General features: G+C 45.2%; 1 protein-coding gene across 1 annotated transcript in view; it reads left to right on the top strand.

Annotated features, from left to right (window-relative positions):
* Positions 1-11,049, top strand: part of LOC112136336 (protein unc-13 homolog B) — a gene marked incomplete in the record, with an annotated part of 71,577 nt that overhangs the window by 2,026 nt on the left and 58,502 nt on the right. The window contains 7 exon segments of the mRNA XM_036213481.1: positions 2,907-2,936; positions 4,305-4,404; positions 4,985-5,102; positions 6,763-6,886; positions 7,192-7,262; positions 8,311-8,359; positions 10,117-10,285. Coding sequence (XP_036069374.1) covers positions 2,907-2,936; positions 4,305-4,404; positions 4,985-5,102; positions 6,763-6,886; positions 7,192-7,262; positions 8,311-8,359; positions 10,117-10,285 — 661 coding nt within the window.

The raw sequence follows: 11,049 nt of genomic DNA, 5'->3' as shown, positions 1-11,049 counted from the left end.
GGGGGGGGGGGGGGGGCTGCTTTCTGGGCAGGACAAGTACTGACCTCAGGTAAACAGTGTGGGCGGGGCCAGGAGAAAGAGTAGTGGTTGAGGGAAATGAAGGCATTTGGTTGGTCAGAGTGCCACAGATGGTTTTATATGAAGAGATTCGGTTTGGTCTGTTTTCGTCACGTGTGAAGAGGAGTGACAGCAGCTCTGAAAGTGGAGCGGCTCAGTGTCTGCTGCAGATGTGGCGTGACGTAACGCTCCAGCTCCTGGTTAATCCAGGTGAACTGTTGATGGCAGCTGCTGCTAGCGTCTTGGTTTGGGAAGCTCCTCCCCTCTGACAGGTCCGCAGGTCCGGACTCCGTCCTCCAGACTCGGTACAGTCTGAGGAAACAGGATGTAAATGATGGTAAATGATGTTTCTTGTGATGATGTCGGGGTCAGGATCAGGCTTTAGCTCAGAGATTATCCTCAGCTGCACGCATCCCTCCATACAGTCACATGACACCAGCCCCGCCCCCTCCTCGAACGCTCAACCCCCCTGGATGCTGACATCCCTGCAAACCAAATGAGACCTGCCGGTTCTGCTGGTTCTGTTGGTTCTGCTGAGCTCAGCTTCCTCTTTTTCTAAACGTCGCTCCCCAGACGTCACAGGAGATTGAGAGGATCTGAATTCTGTTCTGATCTTCCATCATGATCACCTGGCAGAACAGCTTCCAGAATCACTGAACCGGACCTGCCTGAGGGACGGGTCCGGTGATTTCTGACACGCTGGACTCTGCAGGTTCAGTTAAAGGAGGAAGATGGAGAAGAGAGCAGCAGATGTTTCCTGATGCTGAATGCTAAACGGATGTAGAGAAACATGAGAACGCTGCGATCCAGGAGAAACCTTTCAAAAGATAATTTAGTGAAATAAAGTGAGAAAACATTTCCTTCCTGTCTTTGATGGAATCCCACATTCCAATAATAACTGATTCTACATGAACGACGTTCTGAAGACCTAAGCGCTCACAGAAGAGATGTGAGGATAAATTCTGGAGGGGTTTCTGTCACGGTTGACCCGTGGATCCGCGGCCCAGTTGGCTCTGGACCAACAGGGTCAGCAGGTTTCCTGGCAGACGGCCTGAGACTAATGAGTCCTGACGGCGTCCGCTCTGTGAGCGTCAAGGATCCAATCAACGTATTGATCTCGGTAATGAGACGCTTTCAAATGAGACCTGAATGAAAGCTGAAGACATTTGCTCCTCTAGAGTCCAGATTCCACCTGGATGGAGGATCAATCTTCTGCCTGAAGCTCTACTCCTGTTGGGACTATCGGAGCTCCTCTGCAGCTCTTTTCCTGTCTGGATGCAGGCTCCGCCCCACTACCCAACAGCACCGCCAGCCAATCGGATGAGGCCACACTCAGCAGGTCATCAGAGGGATGTCCTCAGGTGATGGAGCATGTGGTGACCTGGACTGATCTGAGCTTAAAGGTCGAGTTTGATGTTTAGTCTACGAGGATCCTGGTTGATTTGACCTCCTCTCTTGAATTATTCGATTATGCAGCTTTCATGCAAAGGTTGGGATTAATAGCTGGATCCGAAAATCCAACCTCATCAGATCACCTGCCTCCTTCTCTGTTCTCCTCGTCCTCAAACCTCTTTGGTCTTCTTCAGGCCTGTTTGGCAGCTCCATCCTCAGCAGGCTTTACGGTTGGCTCTGCAAACATCTTCAGACATCTCAGTCTGGTTCAACCAAACGTTACAAATCTGAGTTAGAAGCTGGAAGTTGACAGAATTATTTACTGAATCCCCCATAAACAAAGATCGGATGTGCTCAGTGGATTAAAGACCAGATTAACTAAACTAGATTATCTGTTTTGATCTGAGTGCTTGTAAAAAAGATCTACTGGTTTAGAAAGATTATGTTGCAAAAACGTCTTTGAGCTAAAATGAAATAATTTACATATCTTTACTGTAGTATATCTAAATTCTTGAAGTGTAACGGATCACAAAACTCTCGGTTCGTATCGTCCCGGGTTTAGAGTCGCGGTTCGGATGGTTTTTTGGATCAGTAAAAAATAAAAAAAGCAACAAGAAAAAAAAAAAGATTAAAGCCTAAAATTATTTTTTTGAGAAGCTGTGAAAAATATTTGAGAAAAGATATATAAAGTACTTCAAAGCATGAATATACACTCACACATCTTTGAACTTTAAAACTACAAAAATGCAAAATTATGTAGTTTCTGGTTAAATTTACATGTCTGGAGATCAGATCTACTAAAGCTGAGAACTTCCTTTATATAATATATCTATGTACTGTAAAATATCTATATACTGTGGTATATCTATATCTATGTACTGTAGTATATCTATGTACTGTGGTATATCTATGTACTGTAGTACATCTATATAGTGTGGTATATCATATACTGTGGTATATCTATGTACTGTAGTATATCTATGTACTGTGGTATATCTATGTACTGTAGTATATCTATGTACTGTGGTATATCTATGTACTGTAGTATATCTATATAGTGTGGTATATCATATACTGTGGTATATCTATGTACTGTAGTATATCTATGTACTGTGGTATATCTATGTACTGTGGTATATCTATATACTGTGGTATATCTATATACTGTGGTATATCTATATACTGGAGTATATCTATGTACTGGAGTATATCTATATACTGGAGTATATCTATATACTGTAGTATATCTATGTACTGGAGTATATCTTCAGGTTCTCTTCTGATTTTGAGAACCAGCTGGAGAACCGTTCCTCCAGTTCAGAACCAGCGTTTGTTTATTAAATCCTTAAACTACACACTGTCGGGTGGTGGTGGTGGTTTTTTGTTTTTGAGGTGGTAAAGTCCAGTAAAACGCATCAGATTTTCTACATTAATGTTTTTCTTCTCTATTTTTTCAGTGAAGAAAGCCAAACTCCAAGGCCCCCCAGGTAAGATCCGTCAGATGATTGATTAGAACGGCTCTAACCCTTCCTTAAGTTCTGAAGCTCTTTGGTCACAGTCCCACCCCCTACCCCCACCACACACGTCACCACATCACCGGGCAAAGTAGGAACCAGGCCTGAAACCTTCCAATCAGAGAGCAACCGCTCTACCTGTTGTTGGACTCCCCATACCACCATCACACCTCCACAGCTTTAGCTGGAGCTCCTCTACAGTCAGGGTCATGTGTTGGTGGGACAGATAAAACCTGCTGAACGTTTGTCAGAGGTTCCAGTAGGACCAGCTTCCTGAACGCTGCAGTTTGGCTCTGATGACTCTGATGACAGCTGAAGCCTCTTCCCTCCAAACCTCAGCCGAACCATCAGAGTAAAAGCGGATCTTCATTCTGATCACAGTGGAGTCCACTCCCACAGGTGGATGTTGGAGTTTTCTGTAGCTCCGATCTTCCAGACGACGTTTGGTTCATGAAATCTCTGCAAAGATCTGGTTACAACATGGATCTTCTTCATCTCAAGACAACAGCTGACATGTTAATGAAGGATGCCCCCCCCCGAACGTTCACTACCGCCCACGGCACGGTAAAGGTCATCATACCTGTGGACCTGACCTTAATACCCATGAGCCTTCAGCACTTCATTATGAATGACAGCGGCTGCTACCCAAGAGGGTCGGCCCTGCTGCATGCTGGGAAACGTGCTCCACAACGTTGTTGTTTTCCAGAGTTAACAGAGAATAAATGCTCTTGTCTTCTCCCCGCGGCACAAAGGTTTTTCCATGTCTGTCCCGACTGGACGAACCTCTGAGAATGAGAGAAGAGAAGGTGACAGGTGGGGTAGAGGGCGGAGTAAAGGGTGGGGTAGAGGGCGTAGCAAAAGGTGGGGTAGAGGGCGGAGTAAAGGGTGGGGTAGAGGGCGTAGCAAAAGGTGGGGTAGAGGGCGGAGTAAAGGGTGGGGTAGAGGGCGGAGTAAAGGGTGGGGTAGAGGTTGGAGCAAAGAATGGAAGTTCAAAGTATAGAGAAGCAGAAAGACCAGAGAAAACCAAAGAGAGGTAGCTTTAGGTTAAAATCTGTTTAGGGTCGAACTTTTCGTGGTCACACACAACCACACATCTACACACAAACGTTCATACAAATCTACACAAGCACAAAGCTACGTCGTGAAGATGATCAGAGAAGCAGCTCAACACACTGATGAGATAAGATGATCTACACAACTAACCAGTCACACAAACAAAACTACACAACCACAGATGTCTGGCCTTCCGCCCCACATGACCAACCCCCCCCCCCACCTTAGAGCCCCAATCGCCCCACAGAGGCGGTCTAAGGCTGACCATCATTCCTGTGTGTTTTTCAGACAAGTTCAACGCCTACGTGACCCTGAAGGTGCAGAATGTGAAGAGCACGACCATCGCCGTGCGCGGAGACCAGCCATGCTGGGAGCAGGACTTCATGTTGTGAGTGTCGGCCGCTCCACCAAGTGCATCCATCCATCATCCATCCATCATCCATCCATCATCCATCATCCATCCATCATCCATCCATCCATCCATTATCATCCATCCATCATCCATCTATCCATCCATCATCCATCCTTCCTTCCTTCCTTCCTTCCCTCTCCCTCCCTCCTGGCTCCTCCCACCATCTCTCCCTCCATCTTTGTGGTTCTTTTTAGAAGGTCAGGTCTCCTTATTAAAATGTAGTGATGATGGAGGACTGGTTCAGCTTCAACCACACAGGAATCACAGAACTCCGCCTCCATTGATGATGTCATGAGGTTGTTTCTGTTGGCAGGTTTACGGCGTCAGGCTTTGATTTTTATTTTTATGTTTTACAGTCAAATCTTTGTTTTTTCTTCTTGTTGATCAAACCTCAGATTTTGCTGCGACTGAAGAAGCATCTAACTTTGTTTTCAAGGTTTTTGTTTAGTTTCTCTGAGGACCCAGAAGGATGATGGCAGCTTTGGCCACGTCGTCTGTGAAGTCTCTGATTGGAGGAAGACTGTGGTGTGTGATGAAGGCTTTGTGTCTTGTGCAGTGAGATCAATCATCTGGACTCGGGTCTGGTGGTGGAGCTCTGGAACAAAGGCCTGATCTGGGACACCATGATCGGGACGGCTCTGATCCGGCTGGACTCCGTTCAACAGTCGGATGAGGTGACAGAACCTGATGGGATCATGACTGTTCTAGAAACCCCTCTGCGTCCGATCATGACGTTTAGGATTCACGGTCTCCTTCAGTGTCTGCTTGGGAGAATCTGCTTAAATGTTTGTCTCCTTTCATGTTCTTCTGCTCATGGACATGAGAACCACATGAATAACAAAACCTTCATAAAACAATGACATTTTAGTCTTTAAGAAAAATGTTTGAGTTACATGAACAAAATAAGCTAAAATGTAAACTCTTGACAGTACATTATCTGGATCAGGGGTGTCCAAATCCAGTCCACAAGGACCGGCCTCCTGCTGGTTTTCCGCTCTTTTTTTGTTTTTGTCTCTTTTTTCTTTTGGAGAGTTATTTGAGCTGACATGAACAATAAACAATAATAAATAAACAAATAAATCCGGCCTTATCTGCTGCTGATTACCTGGATCAAGTGTGTTTGGCCTGTGAGGAGCTTCATGTGAGACACCCCGAAGGGCTGCATTTGGACACCTCTTCTCTAGAGGGTTAAACAGCTGAAAAATCCCTAAAATGTACAATTATGTCTCAATTATTGATAAACATGTTTCAGAGATAAAAGTTTGTAAAGTAGATTAAATAGAGCAAAAACAAGATTAAACATTTTTCCTTATTTTCAGTTCTGATGATGGATGGATGATGGATGGATGATGGATGGATGATGAATGGATGATGGATGGATGGATGAATGGATCGTTGGATGTTTGGATGGATGATAGATGGATGATGGATGGATAATTGGATGGATGAATGGATGGATGAATGGATGGACGGAGGGATGATGGATTAATGATGGATTGATGAAGGATGGATGATGGATAGATGGATGGATGATGGATGATAGATGGATGGAGGGATGGATGAATGGATGGAGGGATGATGGATGGATGATGGAGAGATGATGGATGGATGATGGATGGATGATGGATGGATGATGGATGATGGATGATAGATGGATGATGGATGGATGATGGATGGAGGGATGAATGGATGGATGAATGGATGGATGGATAGATGAATGGATGGAGGGATGATGGATTAATGATGGATTGATGAAGGATGGATGATGGATAGATGGATGGATGGAGGGATGGATGAATGGATGGAGGGATGATGGATGGATGATGGAGAGATGATGGATGGATGATGGATGGATGATGGATGGATGATTGATGATGGATGATGGATGGATGATGGAGAGATGATGGATGGATGATGGATGGATGATGGATGATGGATGGATGGACGATGATTGAAGGGATGAATGGATGAAGTCTTTCTTTTATATCCGTAGATCTTGACGTTTGAACGTTTTCTTCTTCTCTTTTCACATTTTTAATCTGAACCCGACAGTTTGTTCTGTGAGTTTTCCTGCTTTTCCTGGAACTCTGAGGCAGGAACCACAGTCTGAACCACAGTCATTCAGCAGAGCTGCTCTGACAGGTTTGAACTGATACCGAGTGGGTTGTTTTGGACCGGGCCTTTAAATACTAAACTTTGAGTGTTTGAAATGAACCAATAGGAGAGCAGACTGTTTGATTCTTCGGTCATTCCTGATGCTCCTCATGGTTCTGTCGTCCTCCTGCTTGGGTGTCCATCAGTGACGATTGGTGTTTCTCTGCTCTGGCCCATCAGGAGGGACCGGGACAATGGACTTCTCTGGATTCTGAGGTTCTGATGAAGGAGGATCAGATTTGTGGAACCACCAACCCCACTGCACACCAAGTCCTGCTGGACACTCGCTTTGAGTTACCCTTCGGTAGGTCCGTCTCATCTGTCCCAGACGGCCAGAAGACTTTGTCCTTTGTTCTTCACACCAGTCTCAGGCCGGACACTCTACCACTAGGCCACTGAGTTAAGACTTGTTTCTACGTAAAGATTTTTATAAAGATTGGAACGACAAGAAAGTCAGAGACTAACTCCGCCTCTTTTCCAGGCGCTGCTGTCAGAAACTTTTCTTTGTTGCTAATTTTTCCCGACTCTCTTCCATTCATCAGCTCTGCATGAAAAGGGGCGGAGCTACAGCTGTTTCCTTCCTCTGTCATCTGTCTTTCTTCTGTCCAGATATCCCAGAGAACGAGGCGCAGTACTGGACCAGCAAACTGGAGCGCTTCAACATGTCCATGTCTGAGCAGGTCAGCCTCACTTTCTCCAAATCCAAAACTAAAGCCACAAACAAACTCTAGAGAGGTCAGGGATGAAGGTCAGCTGCAGCAAGACGGAGGATCTGTGTGTGAAAGAGAGGAACTGAAGAGCTGCATTGATGTTCGGGAGGTGGATCATCCGTCCAGAGGTGGAGTGGAGTGTGAAAGCAGGTTGGAGCAGGTGGAGGACGGTTCCAGGTGTGTCCAAACCAAAGGTGTAGAAGACTGTGGAGAGAGCAGCCATGTTGCTGGTTTGAAGACAGGAGGCGGAGCTGGAGGTTCTGGATCAGGATGGATCAGGATGGATCCATCAGAGGATCAGATCATGTAGAGGTTCTGGAGGCAGATGGAGATGTTTGACATGTTAGAGGAGGAACAGGGAGGAGGATGCCGAGGAGGTGGAGGATTCACTGTGGCGCCCCCTAGAGACATAATCTATCAAAACAACTGCAGTCGTGGTGCTCTGCTGCCACCTAGTGACAGATAGTTATGGTTAAGGCTCAGAAGAGTCATTTGTTTGTTTATCATGGATTACCATTAGTTGTAACTATTCTTCCTGGGGTCCAGACATTTCTACAAAGCTTTTACATTTATGGATTTACATTACAGTATTAACTTTTACACAAATATTCAAAATAAAGTAATAACAATCTTCACAAAATGTATATGATCCTTGCCTCCCCGCCACACTCAGCCCCATGTACTGACATTCCTCCACATTATCAATAAAGGTTTATTTCATTTCAGATAAGAACGTTTTTAGGGCTTAAAAATAACTTTGCTCTTTGACTTTTGGTAATGAATTCCAATCTGACATGCATCTGTACAGACAGTCTTTTCTTCTTAGCTTTTGGTAAAGTGAGACGACCGTCCTCAGCATGTCTTGGAGAAAAGTTACGTGTTTTGTGACTGAATCTATAGTTCTATAAATAAATGTGTTTTTGTCACAGTAATAAAACATTAATTATTAATGGTGATCTTGAAAACCAAATGTTTCTAAAGTTTTCATTTGAATGTGTTCCCTTCGTCTGTCCCTCAGTATTCATTACATGATGGGATGCAGAGAAGAGGACTGCCCCCCCAATGCTGTGAGTTCACTCTTAAATGTCGTAGTTCCTCACAAACTGTCCATTTCCTGTCATTGATTTGTCTTTGTTTCATCACTGTGATGTAAAGAGAGAATTCTGCTGTGAGGCGAATGTTTTCTGCTTTATGCTCACAGAATTAATAATTCAAGCTATCATAGGATTATTGATTAGTCAGGGATCAAAACTCGGATGCTGTGATTCAGAGACTCGTCATGTTTTGGTTGGGAGCAGAATTCCAGTGGGAAACTCTGAGCTGGTAGGAAGTCACTACGACCAGCAGAGGGCGTTGTTGTTCTTTGTGTGGGAGCCGCTGCATAAACCGCTGTAAACCTTCTGCTCTCCTTGGCTTGTTTACATTATAAGTGGGGTCATCTGGACCCACAGGACAGTGCGCTGAACTTTTTTTTATCTTTGATTTTTGAGTTTCACTAATGTCCATGACATAAAATCCTGTCCACCTTTGTCCACATTTGTCATGGAAGGAATCACACATCACTATGTGGGCGGAGTCATCTGGACCCCATAGATAGCAGAAGGGTTTGTGGGAAAGTCTGACACCACAGAGAACAAACTCCCACGAGGACTGAAGATGTTTCACCTGAACCCGACGTCAGCAGAATCTTAATGAGCTCAGGGTGTTGGGAAGGAACCAGTCAAGCTCCTCGTTTATGAACTCATTTAGAAAGGAACCCCAAGTGTTTCCATGGAGACCGGCGCCAACAAAACCCTGAAAAACCTGCTCAGACCATAATATCTCCTCCACTGCACAGTTATGCTTCATCAGGGATGTGAGTCTCTCGTGTTGTCATGGAAACCATGAGACTCCCAGTAGGGAGAGGAAATAGAGTCACCCCAATGTGTGCGTAAGTCATGATTTGTGCGTAATATTCACAATCTAAGTTCAAAGCGGCTGATAAGGAAACTCTGATGACCCAGCATTCTAGCAGCATTTAAACGCATCACTTTCAGCCTCACCTCAGATTTGTGCGTAAATGTGGTTTTGTGTGTGCGCAACAAGCGATTTGTGCGTAATTTTTAAAGAATTAAGAGTATAGTTAGTTTCAAGCTGTTGTCATTGTAATGTGTGCATGTGTAAATTGTATTTTGTATTTTTTTTACTTTTATCGTTTTTGTACTTATGAACAAAATGTATCGTATAAGTAACAAATCAAGAATTACACACAAATCAACAATTACGTACAAATAAAGAATTACGTACAAATCAAAATTACATCCAAATGGAGAATTACACACAAATGGGGGTGAGTCTATTTTCTCTCCATACTCCAGGGCAGTTTGTGTCTTAATGATGGATTCTGTACACTTGCGGAAAGCGTCAGATTGAAACAGCTGAATCTGAAGTCCCGTTTCTCCTCCATGATGTCAGTGAAACATTGTACGTTTTATTCCATCCTGTGACTTAACATCATGGATTCACTCATCCATTTAACCTACACGTGTTTCTGTCAGAAATGCTGTTGTTGGTAATAAAGAAGTGTCTCTTGTCTGGAAATGCCTCCATGCTTCAGGCAGCTGGGGTTATTTTGGATGGAATGGACGGCAGAGTACGTAAATCAGTTTTTTCTCAAGAGATTTTGATCAAAATCCCGTTGTGTGAGGAGACTCTCCCTGTGTTTGGTGCCGTCTCGTCCCGCTGGAGTCACTCCTGCCTTTTGTACCGTGTCTGCTGCCACCAGAGGGAGCTGTTGTGCGTGGATCACAGGTGTGCTATTTACCTGAGGTTTCTGCTCCATCAGCCTCCGAGGACCGGGACAGCGTCATAGACGAGCGCTACAGTGAGGCGGGCGGCAGACCCCCCCCGTTCCACAACACCTCCCAGCCCAATTCGTCGGCCCACCAGTACCCGATCGGACGCCTCTGGAGCGAGTCCTCTGAGCCGGACTTTGGAGAACCAGGGACACGCAGGTGAACTCCTGAAACCACGTCTGGGTTTGTGAAGCTGAATTTGCTCTGAACTGAGTTGATTTGAGCTGTAGATTTAAAAAAAGAAATCTCTTCAAACACAAACTTCAGAAATGACCTTAGAAAACGTTAGAAAACGTTTCCGTCCTGATCTTTCAGTCTGTGTGCGCTTTCTTGACATTTTCTTTGGATGTTTATGATTTCTGTCTTGTGCTTCTTCTGTCCTTCTATGTCCTTCCTGTGTCTGCTCTACACATTTTTCTCTATGAAATGGCTCCGCCCAGGCGACCTGGCGGGGAGGGCGGGGTCAGGATTATCCCTGTTGACTCGGGCATGGGGGTAGAGGACTGGGAGGGTCAGTATAAAGTGGCTGACGCGGGAGTCCTGGACGACTATTTGGACCCGGAGCAGAAGATGTGGGAGGATGAGGACAAGAGCATCATTTACCGGATCAGTGACGGCGCCGAATCCAAAGGCAGCAGGTTCTATCAGACCGTGGAATGGGACGGTCTCTCCCCTGAGGAAACCCCACCCTCCAAAGGCAGGACGAAGAAAAAGAGGCGTGGCTTGGGCAGTGGCGAAGTACGGCTGGTTTACAGGCAAGCGGGCAGCTTTGAGGATGAATCCTCTCCTCCTGAAATTGATCTGATTCCGTCTGCGCAGCAGCTGCACAAACAGTCGGACAGAGAGAGTCTGCTGTACAAAACCCGGCTGTGGGCCAAAACGGCGCTAGAAGAAACTCTGGAGAATTACGCAGCTTTCCGGGA

The sequence above is a fragment of the Oryzias melastigma genome, linkage group LG9 (genome assembly GCF_002922805.2).
Source record: "Oryzias melastigma strain HK-1 linkage group LG9, ASM292280v2, whole genome shotgun sequence".
Lineage (NCBI taxonomy): Eukaryota > Metazoa > Chordata > Actinopteri > Beloniformes > Adrianichthyidae > Oryzias > Oryzias melastigma.
This window is presented reverse-complemented; position numbering and strand designations above follow the sequence as displayed.